A 25092-nucleotide genomic window follows, 5' to 3' on the forward strand; every position below is an offset into this window, starting at 1 on the left:
GAATACAAAGTGAAATTGTTCTCTTCAGGTTTTTTTTTTTATTACGGTAAAAGAATGTTATTATTAGAGTAAATAGAAAGTGGAAAACGAAATGAGAGATGAGAGATTTTTTTTTTATCAGAGTTTTTATTCTATGAACCGGTTGAATCAATGGTCAAATAAATTGAACCGATCAAGCCAAAAATCGAAAACTGAGAACTGATGGCATTGAGAAAAGCGAAAACCCTATGCATGAAAAGGTACCTGTTATTGCCATAACCATCAACTGCTACTACATAAAACAAATCCATATTGTATAAACTACAAAGATTAAAGACCAAAAGGAGAGTTTACGCAGATGGCCGGCAATTCCGAGGTTAAAACAAGATGACCTCCGTAGATAAAAGCAATTCTAAAGCATTGCTTTAAGGATGTCATCGGCACTAGAGACGGTAAATTCTCCTCATTGTTCAATATTCGCAGCTTTCACCTTGAGGTTGTCAACCAAAAGAGCGAACCTCTTGGAACGAGTGCCCAGCCCTTTCTCGCTTAGGTCAAGTTGAAGGCCCAGAGTATGGGTGTATGTTGCCGAACCATCCGCCAGGAACTTAACATCCTTGTTCTCCGGGTAAGTTTTGGCCCATGCCTTCATCACGAAGGGATCATTCACTGCAAAAATTCAAGACCCAATTCACATTACTGGATTTTACAAATGCTGTAAACCATCAAAACCTTACCCAAGTCTCCATACCTTTCAAATAATTGAATTTCTATTGAAAAGTCTAAAGCCAAATCTTGTAATCAGTATAGGAAGCTTGATTTTTTTTTACCAAATAAACTATAAATTTTACTATTACTAGGTACTTTTCAAAGAGAATGTTATCTAGTGATATATTTTAATTATTCAAGGATTTGGCGGATAACACAAGTTAGAGAACTTTTTAGGGACTAGATAGAGATTATTTATTTACTAGTATTTTACAAAACGCTTTTACATTAGAGCACTATTTTTGTTAAATTCAAGAGGAAGCGTGTTTAATTGCAATTTTCTTTCCTTGAAAATAACCTTAAAGCTACCGATTAATATTTCTTAAGGAATTGCCTGCTAAGCACCTTTATGGATACTATTATTGTTGTAACAGGTAATATCCTCCTAGGAAATAGAAGATTGAGGAAGCCATGAGTAACCTAGAAATTGTATAAATATAAGTTCCTAAAAACTAAGGACGAAATTATGAATTTGGTATAAATGGCCTAAAACAAAATTATAGCAATTTAGGGGGTCAAAGGTAAAAAAAATATTTTAAAAAACTTAAATTAAGATACTTTATAACTAAAGGGAATTACAATTGATATCATACGGAGCAAAGCCACTACTAAGGACCTTTTTGCTACTGAATCTTAGTAAGGTAACCAATTTCAATTAAAATTAATCATTGTAAGTATTAAATTAATTAATTAACTCAATTCATGCTAACTAACCACATTAAAATATCTAGTTAAGATGATGTTTACAGAAAGAAACGTGTAATTGAGTCATTAATTTTTCAAAATTTCTCAAATTCCCAATGTATTAAGAGCAAGTTTAAAAAAAAACTATGTGGGTTTCAAGTTAATTAGAACAAAATTTAAAGTTCAGTTTTTGTAAATCAGTTCCCCTTTCCATTTTATAAGAAAAACCCAAGCTAATAATTAAAGAAGGTTTAATTCAATTAGTCGAATTGATTACATTTTAAATACTATTTTATTTAAGGGTTAATTAAATACTATTTAATTTAATGCATTAATTAAAGTTTTCATTTTTTAAATCATCTAAAAAGTATCACCAAATCAGTGACGAGAACTGATTAACATTTCCATTTAAATAATACTTCACTGGTCAAGGTAATACTTATAGATTACTAAATATTTCTTTCCCCAAATGTGATTATTTATAGAAGGTTAAAATGAATCATTTGATGCTAATTAAATATTCAATCAAAACAAAACCGTATAAAATTAGAAAACAATATTAAGCAACAAAAAATTACCGCTGATGCAGATAATCTCATTAATACCCTTGGATTTGAACTCTGCAGCTTTCTCGATGAATCCAGGCACATGTTTCAAGCTGCATTTACACCAACTCAAAACTCTCCATAAAAGTATCCGCTAGAAGAAATTTTTAAAAATCGGATCCGTTGATCGGAAAAAGACAGTTAAAACACGATAAGAAGAGTTATTCTTTTGGTCAGAAAAAGGTGCATGCATTAGATGAAATCAAAATAAGTCACGGTCCAAGATGGAGCCTGACGCTTCCAGCAACAAAATAGATTTTAAACATTCAGGCGGATCTCTGCAAATACAAAATAGAGAATTACTTACCTGCAAGTAGGGGTAAAGGCACCGGGAACGCCAAAAAGGATAACCTGTTTACCGGCAGCGAGGGAGTGGATGGAGACCTGCTGGAGCTTATCCTCTGCGTCGAAGTAGGAGAGACTACCGTCCGGGAGTGAGTCGCCGACAGCAATCGGAGCCATTGGATAAAAATTTAAAGTGGTGATGTAAGTCGGGTGCTAAGGCAGTTGATCGGAAAGTGATAAATGAAGGCTCGGAGGAAAATATTTATAGGGTCTTAGTCCTTTGATGGCGCTATCAAATCGTCTAAGCCACGTAATAAGAAGCTTTAGAAGTGTACTGAAATGTCCTTTGGGTGTGGTTGACTTTGTTAAAACTGTTGACCATTGACAGTTTCTCAGTTCAGCCCTTAGCACAAACTGCCCGCGCAAAATATTAAGGTTACATATCTCATTATTTTGAATGGGTCAACTAATAATCACGCAAAATATTTGATATCAAATCCAAACCTGATTTGGAGAATATTGAGAATTGAAAATTGAAAATGAAACCTGAAAAAATCTAATAAAAGATACCCCAATTTAAAACAAAACAAAACAACCCCTGAATCTACTTTGACTAGGTAAAAGTTTCATGATTCTAAGCATTCAACCATTACAATCAATTATATCAACAGTTAGTATTAAAATCAATCATACATGATTTAGATACGCCTGAAATCTCAAATTTTGCAAGGCCTGAAGCCACAATTGTTATGCCCACAACGGTGAAACCCGACAAAAACAAAAAGGTATTGGACTACCAGGTCAGAGATGACATTTCATTAGAATATCATCAATGACTGTCTATGCCTTGGATTCTCCGTTGCTGCATTCAGTTCATTTTAACATTTTGGGTCGTCCTATCCATCAGAATCTTATGTTTGCCACCTTCTTGGTGACAAGGTTAGGTGATTGGTCCTCCCTGCCGCTACTATGACTTGAGAAGAGTTCAGGGACAACAGGAAACTGGAAAAAGATCATCAATACAAACTACTACAGCAGCAATAAAATTTTTATTGCAATTCCACCCAAAGTATAATACCAGTTGAAGCAGCTATCGAAGATCCACTCGATTGTTCAGGTTTCCAAGATGATTAGGACATGGTCAAGCAACATGGCCTAGTGCCTCCAGAATAACATAAAAGCACCAGCTCGGCTGGTGCAATTACAATATCCTATCTTATCAGTAATTTCTATTGCTATTAAAGTTTCAACCACAAACAAGATCATATATGTGATGTGTAACATTTCATAATATCTGTGACTAATACCTGAACTAAAATTCCTCAAGCAACAAGCTAGGAGTGAAAACTCAGTACCTGGAATATAAGCTCCATGATAAAGCTTTGTAATTTTCAATCAAACCTATATTTCCTGGTAAAGTATTACCAGTTCACATATGCTAATTTTCTTTGATTGTTCTCATGCATATTGTCAATCTCTTTTCGTTCTACTAAATAGTAATCAACGAAGGAACTTTAACAATTAGCTTTATGACTGATCCTAGTGAAGTTGCATGAACTCAATCAAGTATGAACCAACAAGAAAGTCCTTGGAGCAGGCAAAAATTTTCAAATCAAAAGGATAACAAGTTTGCACCTACGGAACTGAACTTTTTTTCATTATTCACTAGGTGCAAGATCATTGTGCTTAAATGCTCAAGGCTGCAACCTTCTCAAATGTCTCATTAGCATAACAAATCAAACTGTAAATTCATGTTAGATTGTTTAGACATCTTGACATCAAGATGGAGTATATCCAGAAAAGCATGTTCTTATCTAAAATGACGAGGAAATGGCTCCAACAAGTTGGCAAAACTATACTTATCAATCAATTTATCTAAAACATGGTGGATATTGCAAGCTATATATACCTGAAGAGAAAATTGAACTTCTCCAAAACATATAGCCTTCCAGAAAAACTAGAACCTCCTAAACATACAATCATATAGACCAGTTAGACCGAAGCACAAGGGCCAGGGTTTGGGTATTTCCATCTACTACATATGCAACTCCTGGTTTCAAGCTAAATCTTTTACTTGGGTTAAATTTTACATAGGATTCAACCTGAAAGTGGCCCCAGTTTCCTGGACCTTCAAGAATTCCACCTAGACTTGTACCCCAACCATACCCATCTTCAGAAGAATCAGAGAAATTAACAGCCCATTCTAAATGTTCTGGATTTGCTTGTTTCATCTCAATCCAACCAGAAAGTCTTTTGTATTCATCAAATTCTGAATCCAGCTTCAGGGCAATAGATCCAAATTCTGGAATGTTTGGTGTCAAAGGTGGAGCAGATGCTTCAACCCTTGAACCAGCATCTCCAGAAGGCCTAGAAAATCCAACTGGAATAGAAAAGGCTCCGAGATGGATGTTATGACCTGCTAATTTAGGCCCTCGGTGAAGGCCTAAAAGTGAAAGTTTCAATCCTAATGGAAGTAGACAAACAACTTGTCCAAAAGTACTCAAGCAATGTCCATTTCTAATTCCAGCTATTGATTGAGCTAGCGAAGCGATGACATTGGACATTCTCACAGTCACCCCAATTGCACCTCCAGTTTGTTGATGCAACATGGGTGGCCCCAATGATAAATCAGTGAGGCCCTTTTCCTCCTAAACAACACAAAAAGAAACAGGTTAATACAGAAAAAAAGAGTTCAAGAAAACAACAAAAACTTAAAAAGTTTATATCAATTATGGAGTCTGATCAGTAATTAAAGTAAAATTCACATGAATAAGTGCAACTCTATAAAATGGAATGAACAACACATGGTTTGCAAAATTCAATTCAAATTGCAATGGCTAAAACTTGAAACACCTGGGTATAATGGGAGGTCTAGTAAATTGTACCTGAAGGGAATAGTCCGAGGCGACATCTAGATCTTTAACCTGAGCTCCAATTGGAATTGCAATGGCGGAAAACCCATTAGCAGCATTTGCTTTATAAAACAGCTTAGATAGGGAAAGTGGAGTTTCAAGTACATCACCATCATTACTCGCAACCCTTTTCTGATTAGCCACGAATTCAATCCCAACAGAACCTTTATCCCCAACAGCTGTTTCAAATCTAAACCTGGAATCAACCCCAGTTCTAATTCCTGCCCGACCAATCCCACCCCAGTGTTCCTCATCAACCCTGGACATAAGCAATACAGCTCCGAGAAAATCAACTTCCCCTCTCAAAACGGTACTTGATTCTTGGAATGGGTTCCCCTTGGATGATTTGTAAAATGAAAATAAACGTTCCACTTTGTCTTGTCTGTCTCGGAGTTTCATCAAGTCTGAAAATGATTCTCTTTGTAGCCGCTTCAAGATTTCAATCTTTAAACCAACAAAAAAAAACAGAACAAGATAGGCTAAAATCAGTAGAAGAAAACAGAGGAAAAGAAAAAAGAAAGAGTAAAAAAAAAAGGGAGGGGGGGGGACTTATCATACAGGATTGCGGCGAGATGAAGATTCACGGCCTGTAACCAAGCCTTCAGCGAACCCTTTTAGTTTCTGCACTGCTAAAGCTATAGAATCCATTTTCTGCTAGCTCCTTTCGTGGGGTTTTTCCCTTTTCTAACTATGAACAAAATTGTTCTACTTGAAAAGCGGGAGCGGCAAGATTTGTTCGTGGGCTTTTATCGATGGTGGGTTAATGTTTCATTTTCAATGATTTAATAATTAAGAACATTTTCAGGGTTTTATTTATTATTATAATCACTTTATTTTGGTCAAAATTATAATCACTTCAATATCTCATCAAATATTAAATTGCCATTTCAAGAAATTTTGGAATTTTCATCCAATAATGCAAAGCTTCCGGACAAATTTACAGTATTCATATATAAGAATTTATGTATGTAAGCAGTACAATGCTAAAGAATTACAAATTTTGACCAAAACTTACAATTCAACTTGATGCAAGGCAAGACTCAAATCATAGAACGAATGACAACTTGCATGCAAATTACAATAACTTTTCTTTTCCCAAGGGATTTCAAAGGGTATAAACATTTCCAGTGGAATTATTCTGCTTCTATTGTTCTATAATCAATGTGTTCTCCATTCTTTACAAGCTTTTTTCCTCTCTTTTTTCCAGCTTTTTAACTCCATCCCCATGCCTGCAGAGCAAATAAAGGTTTGGCAATTAATCCAAAGGATTCAACTTCAATGAATGTTTGAAGTTTGAAGAAGAGGAGCTTATTTCTTTTCTTTTTTACCTGAATTCGGCCTTCGGAAGTTCCGGTAACTAAAACTTCCTCATTGGGATCAAGACTCATGCAAAGAACTTTACCATTAGTTCCTGTTTGCAGTATTTCAATTCTAGTTTGTTTTTTGAGGTCCCAAACTTCCACAATTCCTCCTTTGCATCCCAAGTATATCAGCTCTGAGCTTATTACCATAGACCTCACTTCTGAAGTAGTTGGCAATGATCCCACCATGTTATAATTTGTAGTGCTCCAAATCTTTGCAGGAACAAAAAAAATTAATAGAAGGTTAAAAAGCCATTGCTTGTCATCAAAATGAAGATGGAAGGGAAGGGATAGCAGAAAAGAGAAAAGGTACCTTCACAGCTACTCCATCCAAGGCAGTACTGGCTGAATATACCAGTCCATTGTGAACCTGGAGTGCATGGATCGGATGTGCTTTGCTTAGTAATTTTCTAGAACCACTTTGAATGGTGCTGAGTGTTCCAGATGCTAAATCAAGTTCCTGAAAAATAAGATTTCTTTTCATTAAGTTACCAAAAATGACTGAGAAAAAGGGTGTCCAGAAAAGCTGGATGCTTTTTACCTGGATACTGTTATCGTGGCATCCACAATATAATCTTCCATGGTCAAGAGCCAAGCACTTGATGTATTTATTTTGATTCAATACTTTTGATTGTCCATTCCATGCATGAACCTGAAAGGGGTAAGGAAAAAGGCTTAAACTCCATTTTTCCCCTTCAGATGCCGAAAGGTAAGAGAATGAAGTATGAAATGATCCTATTACCTTGACCCCAGCTCCTTGGGGAATGAAGCATGAAATGCTGTTGGCAACAACTAAGTTATGAACCTGATCCTTCATATCATGTACTTGTACACAATGTATTTGTTCATTGCCAATGGACCAGACCTGCACATTACAAATAGAATGCATCAGTCTGGCCCTTCATTGGATGTAATCTAGAAGCAACATAAGATCATACATACCCTTGTAGTTTTATCAAGTGAACCACTATATAATCTTTCCCCAGATTGTAGAACATACAAGCTTGTAATAGCCTTGGTATGTTCTCTAATTTCTTGGACAAGATGAAGAATGCTGCCTCTACCAGCCCAGACCTTTAAAAATTAGAACAGTAAGAACTCAAGTTTGATAACCTCCTGTCACTGGAATTAAGAAACTTAATAGCTGAGCTTAGGGTTACCTTTATAGTTCCATCAGAATGGCCTGAAAAGAATTTGTCTTTGAAACTAACAATTGACAACACTTCTCCATTTTCAGCAGAGTCTACTTGAGCTAGTTCTTTATGATTCCATAATTCCTGTAGCACAACAGAAATCGATAAGTTTGCTTCGATACTTTCAAGTTTCACCCTTCTTTTTAATGGAACTATTGATTTGGAAGTTTAACAAACTTACAGCACTGGAATCTTGTCCTTCAGAGAGAAGTTTCATGATTTCAAGTGCCAGTGAGGAAGATTTTCTGAGTTCTCTTAGACCTTTCAAAATGTGCTTCATATAGGAAGACATATCGCGCAGTCCCTCTGAAATTCAGATAATCTTGCATAGTTAGCTAGCATTTAAAGCATGTATGAATCGATCTTTTTTACAGCAAAAATTAGAACCTACCAGGGTCATGAATGAAGCTTTTGAGAGCCAACAAGGAAAGAGTTCTGTCTTCAATGTCCTTTGAAGACTTGAATGTTGATATAAAGTGCTTGAGTAGGCAGACTCGGGCAGCTCCTCTTATTCCGGTGTCTGGAATAACGCCAAGCATGTATACTAGCCATGTTGCTGCCACAAAGCAAGTGGAACATAGCTTTGCTGATTTGCTCTTCAGCCCTTCTGCTAAAGCTTCAAAAACCAAACCAAATTCATGACTTACTAAAACAAATGCTGTTTTTCTTTCCCAAGCATCAGCTGCCTTCTCTTCTTCCTGTCCATACCATTTCAATCAAAGTGACAAAAAGGAAAAAAAAAAAGAATGAAAAGCAACTAATAGGTGCAATATGCGAAACTAGAAAAATAAAACTCACAGATATATCTTCAAAGTCTCCAGGATTGTTGTGTAGCTGCTCCATCCTCATGAGCTTTCTATAATTTTTCTCAAGTCCGGCATGCTTTAGAAGAAAAGGCCGTGCGAGGGGCTTCCCCGAGGTAGTGAATCTTCCCTGCAGTGATACAATTGTCTCTGCAGCTGCAATTTGAGCAGCTGGGAATTCTGAATTTCTGAGGCATGAAATGAGAGTATCTATCGCCTCTTCACGGTAAATACTCATCTTTCTTGGCTCAATCTGCAGAGCAAAATAGTACTTATTACTGAAATGTAACAATATAAGCTATTGTGAAAGCCTAGAAAGCTTTTAGAGACAGATCCAAACCAGGAGATCAAGTTGGAGTAGAAGACCAGCCACAATAGGACTCTGGTCTTGAAGTGTTGTCTGTAAATAAACTAGGAGAGCATGCATTGTACTAAAAGAACCTTCATCCCTGATAATGTTGAGAATTTGCTCATTGAATGTCCTCCTGGAGAAAACTTTATAATCAGATTCCATTCATGCAAGTATTGATTCAATTATTCATCAGCAAGGAATGTGAATGTACCTGTTTAATTTGACTAACTCGGAAAGAAAGTAAACTATCTCGAATCGTTCTTCATCGCTTGTGGCCATGAAGTTTTCCAGAACTGGTGCCAACTGAGCTTTATCAGCTATGGTGTTTCTACATTTACCGTCTTGTTGTATGCATCTTCTCAAGATACCAACTGCAGCAATCCTCTCAACTGCCCATTCAGCTTCCAAGCTACCAACAATTCTTTCAATCACTTTTGAAGAAACAATTGTGCTGATAATGGAAGCTACAACGTTCTCTTCATTGCTCTGTAGAATTTGTCTCAATAATAGAATTGAAGCTGTTTTTGGCTTCAAACACATTTTAAGCAAATCATCAGCTCTCCCTTTTATAACTGATAGGAGGGATTCTACTACATCCATCTCCACGAGGCCATTGATTGAAGGCCTTAAAAGATATATAAGCACAATTGCCTCTTCCAAACCTTGCTTAAACAAACCAACAATACGTTGGACATCGGAGTCGACTCGAGTTAATGTATGGATCACAGTTTCATCTCTTAAACCCAGTTCACACAGGAGAAAAAAGGTGGCTTTCAGCACCTGGAGGTCCACTGAATTGAAGAGGATCTCCACAAATCCATTGATCACTGCTGGTTTTGAGAGCATAGTTAGAATATCAGGCTCTATATTCATGTCTTGCCAAAACCTCTCTATTTGAAGAACAGCCCTCTCCGATTCCTTGAGAATTTCAGACATACAAAGACTGGTAATCGCTTGGCGTAACTCATTGATGGTTCTATCCATGTTGGCTTGGCTTATGACACTATTAGGAGAAGTTGCAGGAGGAACCACTGGCTTCACCATTGGCTCATGATGATCAGTTTCTACAACTTGCTGATTCTGGGACTGATGCAGGGGGGTTGCACCCGGATTCTTTTCTTGCCAGCTCGCTATGAGCCTCTTGAGTACGTAATTCGTTTTAGGCAACTGAGTACTATGTAGACTCTGACGGGTGATGGGGCACGTCGAGTTTCCCCGATCCAACCATTCCCGGATTGCTCGACGCTCATAAGTCTGGCCTGTTTCTAGGGTGACTGGGTCATCAAACAAATGACTTGTGATGGGGCAAACAAAATCCTTGGGAGGTGTATGTTTTCCACTGCCAGGAGGGTTACCATTATCCGCCATTAGATAATGAGGAGACCTGATGGAGATGCCAGAAAGTCAAGTAGACAATATGTAAAAGACGATTGCTAATCAATATTTTCTTTTTTTCCAATATTACTTACCGACTGGAATCAGCAAAGACAGGCTGCTTTTGTTTCCGTGTCGGACTATTTCCATGTTCCAACAATGCACTTTCTTTGTCATTTTCCTACAAAGAAGACAAACATAATATTTTACAAAACTATAAAATAAATAGCCTTGTTATTTCAGTCCAAGGGTGGGGATTTGTTTTCCTTGTTTGTAACGAGTAGATTACCTCGATATCGGCATCAGATCCCGAGGAACAAGAGTTGGGTGAATTGTCTTCGGAAAGAGACTCCATTTCAGAATCAGAAATTGAAGTGGACGATGTTATCAGTGTCCTAGAATTTTGTCTCTTAAGGACATTTACAGACACTCTTTGAGGATAAAACGGTGGAGACTTGGATTTGCTGCTACTGCGAGAAAATTCAACTGATCTTTCTCCTTCAGCCCATATTGGCTGCATGACAGCAACAAACAGGACTAAGCTAAGATTTGTCAAATTGAATTCATATTTCAGACATTAAACTACGCTTTTCACACTGAAAAGTTAAGACTTATTATCCATCCATTAACCCAAAATGGCAAAGAATTATTAACCCATTTTCAGATCGTATAATTTTTAATTTTTGAAACAAGAAATGGAAATCACTTTCTTTTCCTGCAAGCTGGAAGTAGCAGTCAATTGGAATAATCCAATCAATATAATAAATTAAAACCATTTTAAAAAATGGGGGTAATTAGAAATCCAAGGTTCAGCCATAATATTTCCAGATTAAAGAAGCTTTCAAGGGGTCCACTATCAATGGTGTTAGCCTATTATTATGCCACACCAGTACAATAATAATCCTCCAGGCATTGCGGTCGAACAAAAGCTTACATTGAAAAGTGGATTTAAAAACAGTAATATAATATAAACTATTAAGCAAGTCTTGTTTTTCTTTTTGCACAAGCATACTGTATTTGCTTGACTGATTCAAAGATAATATAATAAGCCAAACTGTCAAAACACACACACTGCAACAGAAAAACGCGGTCAGGATACACTTAAGAAATAAATAAATGCATATATATACGAACAAATGAAACATGGACTTGAATGTGTCAAAGCAAATTCACCAGTTTTGACCAAAAATGAGCAAATTTAGGGTTACCATTCAAGTCTATAGTTTATAACTATAGCTAAATATGAACAGGTCATGAACATTAAATAAAATCAAGGTGTTGATTAGTTAAAAGCTACAGAAAAATATATTACATTATACCGTCCGTTTTTCAATCCAAGTTCCTTGGCTTTGACGTTGTCATCACCTTCTTCACGATAGTCTACTTCTTCACTTTTCTCTGATTGCTTAAACACCAAATCCGGCGGATTAATGGATCTGTTTTCATCATTATTTGCTAGAACCTCTTTGAAATACTTAACGAAAACCCTGCAATTCTCGTCGAGAACCTCTTCGTAATTTCTTTCCAGTTCTTTCAACTCCAAAGCTTGATCACCACTCATTTTCGATAGCAATTTAGAGCATGGAACGACCACCGAAACATCACATATGGAATAATCGTCTGTATCGTGATTCGCATTTTGCGATAAGGATGACAAAATGGTCGATCTTTGTTCGTTGAACCGTTGAAGAACGGGTAGGAAATGAACGAGAAAGAGGTCTTCGAAAAGGGTGGGTGCTAGTTCTGATCGAGCTACTGAAGGGTCTAAATAGAAAACTTGTAGGAGACTAATGGAGGAATTGATGGGTTGGTTTGACAAAGCGTAAATGAGAGATAGGAGGAAAGAAGAGAAGGTCGTTTCGGGGTAGGAAACGAGGAGCTTTTCAGCAAGGCGGAGAGAGGAGGATTGGATGGCGGCGTTAGATGTGGAAATGGCGTTTTCTAGAGTTTCGGCGGCGAGCTTTAAGGGTTTGAGTGTGATTTGATCGGAGGGCAAAAGCTTGCAACGTAAGGTAGAGAAAATTTGACGGCGGAGGTCGGACTGGGATAGGATTTCGGAGGTGAAGGAGGTAGTGTGATGCAGGATTTGGGCTGACGTAGTGGCGGTGGTTCCCATGACGGTGCGGTGGTGATATTGCTTGACCGTAACGGTTATGTTTTGAGTGAAACGCTCAAAGTGAGGTTTTAGATACAAGCGATGATGATGATGATGATGATATTAACCGAAATACCTAAATCTTTGTGCAGGCGCGAACAACGGAACGCCATGTGAAAATGACCGATTAGTCCTTTGTCATTTAAACTTTAGTGCTTAAAAATAAAGATTAATTATGCAATACAAAATAAAAGACAAAGAAGAAGAGCCCCCCTCTTTGCCGCCCAGGCCGGCCTCACCGCAACGCGGTTCTAGCGTACGGAGACTGCTTCCAATCTCGGGTGTTGAAGCAGGTTCTTCCATTTGTGTCAATGATCAAAGCACGAGACTCGGAATGTTAGATATGGGCTATAAAAAAAATGGATTAAGATTCATTCGTCGGACTTGGAATTTTCTCGCATATATTTCATGACTCAGCACCTCAGCCGATTGCCTACGTTGCATTAGTTCTCAATTAATTAGTATTATTGGTTAAAGATCAATCAAATAATGCAGGATTAAAGATTGGGTCATACAGAAAGTTAATGATAAATTATTAGTGTAGCAAGTTGCTGCAGTTTTTGATTGAGCTGATGAATTCAACTTGTCGTCTTCACTGCTTACCCACAGCCTTTATCCGATTACATTTGTCCATATATTTATAATATATTACCTTGCCTGCCATCCAAAATGGGAAGTAGAGAATTTATAATATCTTTTACCATTTTAGTTAAGTTAATTGTTAGAGTTTGTGTTATTCGAATCTTGTCACTTTTTGAAGAAATAAATATAGTGACAAAATAAGGAAATTTGTAAGGGTTGGGTGGAGCCCTTGCAAATTATACTGCACAAGTTGAATCCGTATAAAATTACACTTCAAATTATTTGACTTTAATTAGAATAAGATTTTTCAACCCTTAAATAGATATAGTCAAAACTCTCCTTGTATCATTTGTTTTTCAATATTAATAAATTTCTTCTCTTCTCGAATGAGTTTTTACATAAAATCTGTCTTCTTATTTTCTTTTTATTATTGCTTATTTGCCATTCCAATTGAATTTGGGTAGGCCCTAGAAAACCCAAGTAATTCTTCTACCAGATCTATTTACAAATTAATCTGAAAACTCTACTACATGCTTCACATTGTCAGGTAACAATGGGTAAAGTTTGATGTGCCCATAACAATGGAGAAAATAAATGTATGTATACTTTACTCCAACTCGATTGAATACCAATTTATAAGTTCAAGTTTCATTCGAGACTTAATCGGATTATTTAAGATTAAACTCAATTAATCTCATATATCATTTTTTTGTAATTAAACTCTAATTCAAGGTTTATTAAGCTTGTTTATATTTAAACTATTGTAAATATATAAATTTATAATATAAAAGTATATTAAAAATAAAAAATTCTATTCAACTCACAAGAATCAAATATTAAAAAACTTGAATCGACAACTCAAAGACCTCTCGATAATTACTTATTTTGCAAACACGGAAATCACATTTACATGTTAAGTAAGAGGTTCTTGGAATGTGATAATAAAGTCAAACACTAATTAAGATTCCCTTGATTGTTAGATGATGGAGCTGACAGATCAGAAGCTAACTAATTAAGTGCTAGGGTAGGGCTTCTTCAGGAATCTGGAATGGAACATCAATTGCTTAATTTCTGGCTAATACTATTTTAAATTACAAGTCAATTTTGATTTAAAAAAGTCAAACCCGGCTCGTGGAGTAAACCATACTAGTATTTCAATGCAGCAGAATCAAAATGGGTCTCGGAGAGGTGGGTTGGATCAAGAAAGCCGCATGTATCGCTATATCTTTTATTTATTTTGGACCTATCTAGCATGGGCTTTAAAATTGCCCAAGAGCTTAATAGAAGGTAATAAAGGGACACGTTCCTAGACGTGTATGATGCATTAATTTTGGTTAAAATATGCTAAAAGTCCTTGTACTTTTTTATAGATTTGGAATTTAGTCCTTTTACCTTTTAGATTTCAAAATTATAGTCCAATGATTAATCTTATTAAACTTCTTCTGTTAAATTTATTAGTATGATAGTTTGAAATAAACAAATACTCACCTTGGAAGCCATGTACCAAGAAAAATGATGTTATAATGAACCTAAATTTAATAAAAGAATTAACAATCAAACTTACATTTTTAAATCTAAAAAGTTGAATGACTAAATTCTTTGAAACAAAAGTAGAGGGATTAAATTTTAAATTGTTGAAGAGTATGGGGAATTGAAGCAAATCTTAACCATTCAATTTCCATCTATCACATTAATTTTAGGAAAATTAAAAAGGAAATTTTGATTGGGCAAAAGAAAATATATAGTAGGGAGTGGGATTGGCGGTGGACATTGGCACATCGCAAGTTACCACGCCATGCCAACATGTAACATTCCATCATGTTGACATGATATCATGCATGCGCCACATGGGACAGAATCATTCACGCATGACACGTGTTGGGCGTCTTGACAATTCATGTGGAAAAAGAAAAGACTAATACTAATGATTTGTGTCGTTGAACTGATTATGTTTCATCTTAGCTTATGTATGACGATGTATTCAAATTTTTCTTCTTTCATGTCAAAATTACATACCTAGTCACCTGAATTCTTGTCACTATCTCTATATTTGTATCATTTTCCAAGAAATTAAGGCCACTGGATAAACTAATCAAATCGTAAGAATATTTAAACCCTAATTCTTTTATTATGAAAGTCTAAAGCATAATTCAATAAAAAAATAATTATTCAAAGATTTTTTTTTTGTATATTAATCCATCTTGCTCTTACATCCGAATTATTTATTATATAAATTTTTTTATAAGTTTTACAAGTATACAATGGATAAAACTTAAAATTGGGATTGAGACTCATAAGTAGAAATTGTTAATAATAAAACTTAAATTGAATCTTTAAAGTTTAAGGTCTCTACCTTTTGTTAACTGAACCAATGCCTCATTGACAAAATTTTATAAAATAAATAATATGTGCATGGTAAATTTAACCATATCCAAATTTAAAGTATCACAATGCACACGATATAAAAATATATATATTTGCTGAATCAAATAGGTAAATATATTAAGATAGAAAAAGGGCAATATATTTTAATATAATATTCGATGAATTGACGTTCAATATTACATCTGGTAATTTCAGTCAAATTCATACTAGTGGATATACATACATAAGTAAACGCAAATAGTTTAGCAGCTAAGCTTATGTCTTAATTAGTAGTAAATTAGAAAGAGAGAGATAGTTCTTACAAATCACAAGGCTTGAGCTAAGCACACAACATGATCGACGAAATACCAACATGATCGACGAAATACTCCAAAGAAAGAAAGATCTTGTATAGCATCATGAGCAATCAGCCTTACAACTTTTTTTTAATTAAAAAAAATTCGAAGAGTGACTGCTCATGATGTTATATCATTTTTCATCAATGATGAGATCTCTTGTGTTTTTAATCTTTTTTCTTTTTATTTTTTTTCATCTTCTAATAGTTCTAAATAAAGCCTAGTAATTCTCCTATCGGAAAAATCCAGCACCCAGAGCAGGTGGAGGTGCCCAGTAATCAGCTCCATTGTCACCACTCCATACTTCAAGCGTGCATGATACTGGAACCAAGCACAGCCCTCTACTCCTCAGGTCTTTCTTTGCTTCTTCTTTACAATCCTTCAAAATGGCCAAACAAAACAATAAATAAATGAACTTTTTTAATCATGCATAGTAAAGAAGAAAGTAATCTATAAAGCTGAGAACGTCTTTTAATCTTTATTGGTTATAAAGCTTTTCTCTTTCAAAATTCCCTCCCCCCAAGTTTCATTTTGAGGTAATGGATCCAATAAAGCTTAATTATTACCTGACCAAAACATTTTACAGTAATCATTAAGCAATAAATACTATCTTATTTCTCCACATACGCAGAGAGAGATTTTATTTTTATTGGGAAGGACGATGTAGTTTTTTCTCTTACAGATTGTTGTTGGTGCCTCATGTTAGCTGATCCACTGCCCAAGTAAGGTAAGCTGAGAGCCTATTTTCAAGGAGAGAAGGAATTAAATTAATTGTGAGAGGCTGAATGAAACTTTAAACAGTGTGTGTGCTATCACTGTCACTGCTGGTTCATGGTTGTTTGCAAAAAAGAAAAGAAAAACATCACCTCAATTTGACTCTGAAGGAATCTGATGTACCCAATAGCTTCTGACAATACAGACGCTGTGTCAGTCTGCAAAAGGGAGAAAATAAAAAAGCATATATTATACCACACACACCATTTTAAACCTTCAAAGTCATATTTAATGGCTTTCTTTCTGTTTATGTTTCGCTGTGTGTGCTTGAAGTAAAGAAAGAAAAAAAAGACCACCTTTATGGGTTTTCTGCATAAAGAATATAAATGTTTTGATTCCATTAATTTCAATCAATCTGCAAAAAAAAAAAACTAAACTTTTGACCCTTCATTGATTACACCTTATATTATACCTTCCCGAATGGAGAAACTAGCTGGTGAAGTGATGTAATCCTGTCTCCTAATTTTTCCTTCCTCACCTGTTGATGAATAAATTATTTTTGGTCACTAAAATATGTTGCTCCGATCGATAAAAGAATATGTATTTATTGAGCATTACCTTTAAGGTAGATTGGGTTGCAGAAGGTTGAACCCTAGGCTTCTTCAATGGCCCCCCTGTTGCAGTGCTGTTACACTACATAGAAGAAGGAAAAGATGAGACTTTTGATTTTACAGCAATCTGCAACTAACCTTGTTTTTTTTAAAAATACTATTCATATCAACCACCAGTTTGTACTTTGTACATTACCAAACTACAACAATAGACTATGAATTTTGATATAAACTTCAAATATATATCAGCAGAAAAATGTTATTTATTCGATTTTGTTTGTTTGTTTTTTTTATTCCTCCCTCTCTCTTACCTCAGAAGACCGATCTGGCTGTGGCTGCCTCCCATGTTCAGCTTTGTTGCCTGAAAAATCCAACATGTTACTGCTGAAACTTGTGACACTGGACTTAGGTGATGAAGCAGCTGACGATATCTGGTGAAACCAAGCTGGTTTATTCGCCTGGTGATGATGAAAATCTTCACTTGCATGTCCATACACATAGCTGCTTGCAGAGTTTTCTTGTTTCACATCCACAACAGAATTAGCATTTGAGACTTGGTGTAACGCTTGAAACTGTCCTATATCACCCCCCTTTTCTTCTTCTCCTACCAATCCACCCCTAAAAAACAAACACTCGTCAGTAAATTAATTAAAGATCGAACCCGGTAACATGCATGGTACATATGTATAATACAAAGCTTTCTTAAGAGAGAGAGAGAATTACAAGAGAAGTTGATTCCATGACTCAGGAAGCTCCTGGTTATTATCATGCCAAGAAGGAACGGGAAGTGAAGAAGATGAAGAAGACGAAGAAGAAGAAGTGGGTGTGTGAGAGAAGAAAGTAGTGGGAGGAGGATGCAAGAAAGGAGAAGGTGCTGCCGCCACCGCCGCCGCTTGTTGGTGATGATGAGTTGGTGGGCGCATGGTGTTGATGTTCCACCAGTTAGGGTTTCCGGCCATCAGTTGCTGCACCGGTGAGCTCTGCAACACACCTCGGTTCATGGCCTTATGAATCTTATCTAAAGAAGAAGAAGAAGAAGAAGATGATGATGATCACTAGAAAACTTTCTCTTTTCCTCCTGGTTTTCCTTTCACTTTCCCTTTTATGAAACTACAACTCTCCCAAAACAAGTGTTTGTAGAAACTTTGAGAGCTCTTCTTCCCACTCTTTATTTATTTATTTATTTTTTAAAGGTGTATTTACTTGAAGGAATTTGAATCAATGGAGGTTTTTGGGAAAACTTTGTTTTTTTCTTTCTTTGATTTCTTTATTGCATTGCCTTTTTCTTTCTCCTTTTATTTTATGTTTTTCTTTACTCTCATTGCTTTTTTTTTTTTTTTGGCCCTGCTTTTGCTTTATCTCAAAGTGGGTCAGAAAAGAAAAAGGTAGAAGCCATTCTCAATTTCTAATTATTCAATAAAACAACCTCAAATCGAATTTAAAAGAATTAACCTACATAGCTAATACAACTTTTTGCAAATCGAATTTAAAAGAATTAACCTACATAGCTAATACAACTTTTTGGACACCCTTTTTCATCATGTCTACCCATACCTAATTTGCTACTGATTACTACACATAACAACATATACATTCGTATTATTGGGCAAGGCAGACTTCTTAAGTTTTTATTCACCTGTATATGTTATGAATAAATTTTAAAAAACAAATCAATTTTTATATTTTTATCAAATTTAAATATTATTACAATTTTAATTATGTTTTAATATGTTTAAACTTGAACATGCAATACTAACAACCTCTTAACCTAGTATACAAACAATTGTCCTTTACACCTATTTATAATAAAATTAAACATTCAATTTTTTAATAAATAAATAAAATATAGTTTAATTAATACACAAAATCATGGCTTACATAAAAGAAATATATACGGCAATAGAGAGGGGTAGCTAGATAGGTTGCTCTACATCACAATCCATGGTGTGGGTATGGGCAAGTATGATTTCTAAGTTGAAATTAAGATTTGATTTGTCTTGTCTTAATATAGTGGTTTCCTTAATTATGGGCTTACAAACATTATCCATTTGGTTACTACATCCACTTTCCTGCTGGCTGTGTTTTGGTTTTGAAGCTACAATGTTGCTTAATGAGGGCAGACATTTTGGAAACTCCAAATGCTAACTATCGTATTAATTAAAACAACATTTCATAAACAAACATGTAATTATTGCATTCATTATCTGTGTCCTTAATGAAAACAATAAATTTTAAATAACAATTTCCTATACTTAATAATCTATAATCATACATCATTATATTTTTTTACACGTGAAACAATATTTCATATTTTAATAATTAAAGTTGGGTCAATTAAATAGGTAATATCTAAATTTTTATATTTTTCATGATTTTAGAATTTAGTCCCTTTACTTTTTAAATTTTAAAATTTAAGATAAACTCTTAACACTGTTAATTTTTTTGTTAAATTTTTTAATGTTATATTTTGAAATTAAAAAAAACTTACTTGTTAGCCGGGCAATTAAAAAATGACATTATAATTAACTTGAATTTAATAAAAAATTAACAATGTTAATAATTTGACCTGAATTTTAAAATTTAATAACTAGAAAAACTACGTTCTTGAAAATAAAATATACAAAATTAATTTTAAAATTTTAAAATTTTAAAATAATATAAAGATTTATAACATTTTTTTATTTTTTATTTTTTATAAAATATCAAAATGAAATTAAGGTTAATAATTAATGACAATTAACTGTGCAACATAATATTAATATCAAAAGTAAAATATTTACGCTTTTTAAAATCTTATATGTATATATACTATTTAAATACGGATTAAACTCAAACGTAGAAATAGATGAGAAGCTTATGGTTATATACAAAAAAATTATTTATATATTTTAAAATATTTATACGTATAATGTTTAGGAGTAGAGTAATGTAGCGGTAGTAAATGACGTCATGATGATGGAAAGGAAGGAAATTATTATTATTATTATTATTATTATTATTATTGTGAACAAACTGAAGGAAAATAGAGGGGAGGGTGGGTTTGGAATAATATACTAGTAAACCGCTAAACGTGGGATAAATGAATGAAAAAATGTGAGCTGCCCGTGACCGTGAGAGGACCGACACGCCACACTTTTCAAGAGGTCAATGTCTAGGGCTTAGATAGATACCCCTATGCCAAGCTCTCGCCCCTCAGGGCCTTCAACAGAATGACTGCAATTTCCAACATGAATATTTTTTCCCCCCATTTTTTTAAAGAAATATAAAAAAATAGGCTTGTTTACTTGATGGTATTATAACATTTTTTTCATTTTCTGGTCAAATTATTAGGCTTTTTTTTCATATATATGAAATAAAAATTAATTAGTAAAATAGATGGAATTGTAGATTAATTAGTGAAATAGTTGAACTCGGCACCTGGGGCACCCAACTTCAGTTTATCTTGAAATTGTAATAAAATTATAAGGGACCATTTGTGATATTATTCCTTTCTTTTAATTAAGAGTAAGACTAGCTTGTTTCTATGTTTTGGACTAAAAGTTAAATAATATCACAAATGGTCCCTCATGATTTTATCACATTTTCAAGATGAATTCTTTAAAAAAAATAATTAATGAAATAAATCTCATACTTACTTGTAGTTCTCACCAAATTCTTGGCTTGAAAACTATTAATATTGTATTGTAGCTTAAAAGAAAAACAATTGAAACTAACTAAAATTAGCTATTATGAAAGTTTGATAATATGTGGGGACTATTTATGATATTTTCCCATTTTCATTTGAGCTCGAAAAACATGCATAGAAGGCTTAACCTAGAGGTGTCGGCTTCAACTATTTCACTAATTAATGTACAACTCCATTTATTTTATTAATTAATCTTTTTATTTCATATATAGGGAATAAAAACCCAAATTATTTTATTTATACTCGTATGCAATTGATTTTCTTTATTTTATTTCACACTTCTATTTTTAGGAATAAATGTTTGTTTGTTTTTCTGGGGGGAGGGGTGGGTGGATAGTCAGTTTGGTTTTATTATATATACTAAGTGATTCGAATAATTGATATATCCTTAAACAAATATTGATATAAAAAAAGGATTTTTTATGAATTGCAATAACAGAGTAAAGCTCAAACAACAAACAGAATTAATGTAACTCAAATCTAGACCAAACTTGAACTTGGAAGGATAAAACTCTTAACCATCAAGTCATCACAAAAATAATTTTGAAATAATATGTTTGAGCGATAATAATTAATGTTAATAAAAAAAACAAGATATCCTCTTGGAATTAATGAGATTATTCCATGACAAACATTCCCTTAGATACGCATTTCAACGCTGCAAACAAACAAGCATTAAAAAAACCCCTTAAATCCCGAGCTAATCTGACAATCTACTTAACCACCAAAGAACAAAGAATGGGACAAACACCTCTCTTGTCTTCTGCTTCTTTCTTTTGTATTCTCTCCTTTGCTTGTTTGATAGCAACACTAAAAATGAATAATGTCGATTTAAATTTTATTAATTTAAACCAATTAAAATCATTTTCAAATTATAATGCTATGTATTAAAATGTTAAATGAATTATTTAATTTTTATGGCACAAATTTAGAAAAACTGATATTGACGTCTTTCAATTGGCATATGAATCACTTGCTGCACCTTGTTGTTTAATTAAGGCAAGTTGTAAATTAATAAATATTAATGGGATTTTTGGTTTATTGGGGTAGGGGTTCAATTTTTCTTTTAAAAGTTGAGTTTTATTTAAATACTATATCATTTATGAGTAAGTTTGGATATATTTCAATTATTTTTTATTGTTTTTGAGATTAGTTAATTTTGATGATAATTATTTGGGTACATACTATTATTTGTATTTAGGTATAATGGTAATGCACATTACACTTTTAAGTGTAAAACTCAAATTCGACTCTTGAATATGACATTATTAAAAGGAACAACTATGAACTCGAAAATAATTAATTTTTATAGACCATAAAAGATATGAAAGCACAGACATAGTTAAGGCGGCAAGCAATGGCCGTGCCCTTAACCCCTAACAGCAAATATGTCTTTTTTTACGTGTGAATAAAATAAAACACTTTACAAAAAGTTAGAAAGAGTCTAAAGGAGAAACTATATATAACTGAAAGCCTTCCCCTCTGTCAAAAGCCAACTTGGCAATGTGGTCAGCTTCGGCGTTTTCTTCTCTAAGGACATGTTCAATTGACCAATTCTCTACACCCTGCAAAAGTTGAGTTATATATGCGTTTGATTATTGTTGAATTTGACCGTTTTGACAACGCTTCCTTGATAGCTCCAATAACTTCCATGTTATCTGTTTATACCAATATCTTGCCATGTTGTCTTCTTTGCACCAATGCCACACCATAAACAATGCCCTGCAATTCAGTTTCAAAAACCTAACATTTCCCCAATCTACGATTAAACCCAAGGATCCAGTTCGCATTGTAATCTCTCAAAACTCCTCTTGCAGCATTGCATCCTATGTTGATCTCAACAACTCCATCGGTTTTTAAATGAATCCACCCTTTTGTTTCCACCATCCCCTCTCTCGAGACTTGTCTTACAGAACCTCATCCTTTACGAGTAAAAATAAATTTATAAAATTCAAATTAATATAACGATAAAATTATACTCTCTAAAATACTTTTTTTTAACTTCACCCCAGCCCTCGTATATATGTTAAATTAAAATATTCACATCGAAATAAACAGTTGATGTGATGTTTCAAACCTCAAATCGGCATTGGCCATGTTGTAGTTTTGTTTGAATTCCAATAATATTACCCCATCAAAGGTTTTCTTTTTTCTTCCCCTTTTTTGGGGTTCCATACTGGTTCGTGCTTTGAGCATTGGATTCCTCAAATCACATGCTTTTGTACTAATAAATTTAGCAATTAAGATTAATTAAAGCCATAATTATTCTTCTTTGTGATCCCAAGACCGCTTCTATATATCTTTATAATAAATGCCTGCCTGCCTACCCTAAAACCCTCGCTTCCATTTCTTATTTCAAAGGCCTAAACCAAACAAAAGGAGGGGAAATCTATAATTAGTAGGTGAAATTTTCACCTAATTATAATTAAAGGTTAAAACAGTTTTAGACTAAAATCGTAATTTTAATTTTATACACAACTAAATTATATCACTCCTATTATTGATATAGATGAATAATAATATTTTAAAGCATTAATCACGAATTTGCATACCTTCTTTTAACTAAATGTCAACAAACGAATAGAAATTAAAAAGATTAAACTAATTTTGTCGCTAATCAATACCGTGTTTTATTAGTATTGATGTCATCCTCAATCGGATCACCAACTCGACCGCAATCAGAATAAGTTATACTATTTCGAGAGTATTTTAGTCTTTTCATTTTAACAAAAACAAATAAAAATATGCACATGGCAAGATTTGAACTCACACCCATTAAATTAGTAAAATATTAAATTTACTACTCAATTAAAGTTTTATTTTGATATATTTATACATCAAATTTTTATCTTAACATGCACAATTTATTATTTCCACTATTGTATATATTAATAATGTTAATTAAATTGGTGTCACAAGTCAACTCGACACTAACTCATAATTGATGACAAAATCAATATAAACAATTGCAATGCATTTGGTATTGTTTATTTGATGTGTTTAGTTTTGTTTTACTTATAATTTAATCTAATTATTTTATTTCAATATCATACATATTTCATGTGTTAATATAATTAATTAGTTTCAAACTATATGTTTTATTATTTATTAAAATTTTTTTAAATACTCATCTATATTTTAAATTCGTGATTTTAACACGCATACACCACAAGTGAGATTTTTGTTTAGGTGTCTAAATAAGGTTGAAGTCGCATTATTTAGGTTGAAAGTAATTGTAATATACGTTTATATTAAACATCTTTCAGCTTTGTTGGCTTGAATTGCACGCACTTCAAAGAATCCAATCAATCTTATATATACAATTTTTTTTTCATCGGCCAAAATACAAATTGAATTTCTTAGGTATGGTTTAAATACATTTTCATCATCGGTTTTTAAAAATTGCAGACCAGAAATTTAATGTTGGGACCTTTGGACATAAGCTAACTTTGTCGTGCATAGGGATGAAATAGGAAATGCCAGCCATGGAGCAGGTGGAATTAAAACTACGGGAAGCACTTAATCTCTTAATACAAGCAAAGCCAGTTGCATCCTGAAACTGGTAAAAGATTTTCCAAGATCCTTTGAAAATTTATAAAAGTTACAAGATAAAATTATAAAATTCTCTTTTGGCTTTCAAAGAATGTATAATTCAAATATGTTCCCGTTTTTTTTTTTTTTTTTTTTTGCCTTTGTCCCCGTCCACAATGTAAAATTGTGAGTGTGCCATCAATTTTCTTTGTTAGAGTAGCTAAAATTGCTAGAGAATCAGTAACAAGATCTTTCCTTTCCGAATCGTTCACAAGATTCAGCAACAGAGGAACAACCATAAATGCAAGAACGCCCTCCAACGGGTGCACTAGGAGTCCAAAAATCGCAACCAATGCATTACGCTTGCAATGATGGTTTTCATTCTTAACTAACTTTACTAATTCTAAACCCGTGTTGGGATGATGATCAGGCGTTCATTGCCCCACATGTGTTCTAGATTCTAGTCACGTTAATTGCGTTGCTGTTAAGGTTTTACTTTTCTCTTATAACTCACAAAAAAAAAAAACATTTACTAATTCTAAAATAACCTAAGGATTTTCATCCATCAAAGATTCTCCGCAACCAAAGTGAGATAAAGAAAAATGTTGGCGGGGAAGTGCTTAATATAACATGGAGGAGGGAGATTCAAACGATGCCTTTTGGAGTTAGGAGAAGAAGAAGGAAAAAAAGGTTATCATTACACTGTTAATAGTAGTTAATAGTTAAGTAATTATAACATAACAAATCAACGATATTAGTAATCATATGATAACTTTTT

General features: G+C 33.9%; 4 protein-coding genes and 1 long non-coding RNA gene across 6 annotated transcripts; all 5 read right to left on the minus strand.

Annotated features, from left to right (window-relative positions):
- Positions 1–228: 228 nt before the first annotated feature.
- On the minus strand, positions 229–4913 carry LOC107907200 (peroxiredoxin-2). 2 transcript variants are annotated; one of them, XM_041093096.1, is made up of 4 exons: positions 4231–4507; positions 2344–2735; positions 2010–2089; positions 229–648 (listed from the first exon to the last, which is right to left on the minus strand). In XM_041093096.1, exons 2-4 carry the CDS (start codon positions 2496–2498, stop codon positions 443–445), a joined length of 441 nt encoding a protein of 146 aa, XP_040949030.1. In that variant the 5' UTR covers positions 2499–2735; positions 4231–4507; the 3' UTR covers positions 229–442. The 2 variants fall into 2 exon arrangements, with proteins under 2 accessions (XP_040949030.1, XP_016689954.1); XM_016834465.2 differs by having other exon boundaries at positions 2344–4913.
- On the minus strand, positions 4166–6117 carry LOC107907199 (uncharacterized). The gene is made up of 3 exons (XM_016834464.2): positions 5792–6117; positions 5207–5677; positions 4166–4969 (listed from the first exon to the last, which is right to left on the minus strand). Exons 1-3 carry the CDS (start codon positions 5879–5881, stop codon positions 4301–4303), a joined length of 1230 nt encoding a protein of 409 aa, XP_016689953.2. The 5' UTR covers positions 5882–6117; the 3' UTR covers positions 4166–4300.
- Positions 6118–6151: 34 nt separating this feature from the next.
- LOC107907198 (putative E3 ubiquitin-protein ligase LIN) lies at positions 6152–12862 on the minus strand. The gene is made up of 15 exons (XM_016834463.2): positions 11629–12862; positions 10606–10830; positions 10412–10497; positions 9154–10326; positions 8931–9075; positions 8586–8843; positions 8179–8485; positions 7969–8093; positions 7755–7871; positions 7537–7668; positions 7337–7459; positions 7136–7246; positions 6908–7054; positions 6562–6807; positions 6152–6462 (listed from the first exon to the last, which is right to left on the minus strand). Exons 1-15 carry the CDS (start codon positions 12430–12432, stop codon positions 6445–6447), a joined length of 4017 nt encoding a protein of 1338 aa, XP_016689952.2. The 5' UTR covers positions 12433–12862; the 3' UTR covers positions 6152–6444.
- A 2693-nt stretch (positions 12863–15555) lies between these two features.
- LOC107907197 (transcription factor bHLH68) lies at positions 15556–18367 on the minus strand. Its single transcript, XM_016834462.2, has 7 exons — positions 17822–18367; positions 17410–17716; positions 17106–17180; positions 16960–17025; positions 16640–16705; positions 16454–16513; positions 15556–16152 (listed from the first exon to the last, which is right to left on the minus strand). Exons 1-7 carry the CDS (start codon positions 18097–18099, stop codon positions 16006–16008), a joined length of 999 nt encoding a protein of 332 aa, XP_016689951.1. The 5' UTR covers positions 18100–18367; the 3' UTR covers positions 15556–16005.
- Positions 18368–22069: 3702 nt separating this feature from the next.
- LOC121217495 (uncharacterized) lies at positions 22070–23035 on the minus strand. Its single transcript, XR_005913577.1, has 2 exons — positions 22861–23035; positions 22070–22705 (listed from the first exon to the last, which is right to left on the minus strand). It is a non-coding gene; the product is annotated as an uncharacterized lncRNA (long non-coding RNA).
- Positions 23036–25092: the final 2057 nt, after the last annotated feature.

Source organism: Gossypium hirsutum, chromosome D05 (assembly GCF_007990345.1).
Source record: "Gossypium hirsutum isolate 1008001.06 chromosome D05, Gossypium_hirsutum_v2.1, whole genome shotgun sequence".
Lineage (NCBI taxonomy): Eukaryota > Viridiplantae > Streptophyta > Magnoliopsida > Malvales > Malvaceae > Gossypium > Gossypium hirsutum.

Excerpts from the sequence above, each read along its gene's own strand:
- LOC107907198 (XM_016834463.2), bottom strand. The coding sequence starts at position 12,432 with ATGGGAACCACCGCCACTACGTCAGCCCAAATCCTGCATCACACTACC. Across the intron at positions 10,498-10,605 it reads GATCTGATGCCGATATCGAG|GAAAATGACAAAGAAAGTGC; the intron begins GTAATCTACTCG and ends TCTTCTTTGTAG. Across the intron at positions 8,844-8,930 it reads TACTCCAACTTGATCTCCTG|ATTGAGCCAAGAAAGATGAG; the intron begins GTTTGGATCTGT and ends TTTGCTCTGCAG.
- LOC107907199 (XM_016834464.2), bottom strand. The coding sequence starts at position 5,881 with ATGGATTCTATAGCTTTAGCAGTGCAGAAACTAAAAGGGTTCGCTGAA. Across the intron at positions 5,678-5,791 it reads CTTCATCTCGCCGCAATCCT|ATTGAAATCTTGAAGCGGCT; the intron begins GTATGATAAGTC and ends GTTGGTTTAAAG. Across the intron at positions 4,970-5,206 it reads CCTCGGACTATTCCCTTCAG|GAGGAAAAGGGCCTCACTGA; the intron begins GTACAATTTACT and ends TGTGTTGTTTAG.
- LOC107907200 (XM_016834465.2), bottom strand. The coding sequence starts at position 2,498 with ATGGCTCCGATTGCTGTCGGCGACTCACTCCCGGACGGTAGTCTCTCC. Across the intron at positions 2,090-2,343 it reads GCCTTTACCCCTACTTGCAG|CTTGAAACATGTGCCTGGAT; the intron begins GTAAGTAATTCT and ends GTGTAAATGCAG. Across the intron at positions 649-2,009 it reads TGAGATTATCTGCATCAGCG|TGAATGATCCCTTCGTGATG; the intron begins GTAATTTTTTGT and ends GAATTTTTGCAG.
- LOC107907197 (XM_016834462.2), bottom strand. The coding sequence starts at position 18,099 with ATGAACCGAGGTGTGTTGCAGAGCTCACCGGTGCAGCAACTGATGGCC. Across the intron at positions 17,717-17,821 it reads TCATGGAATCAACTTCTCTT|GGGTGGATTGGTAGGAGAAG; the intron begins GTAATTCTCTCT and ends TTTGTTTTTTAG. Across the intron at positions 16,706-16,959 it reads TAGTTTCTCCATTCGGGAAG|ACTGACACAGCGTCTGTATT; the intron begins GTATAATATAAG and ends TCCCTTTTGCAG.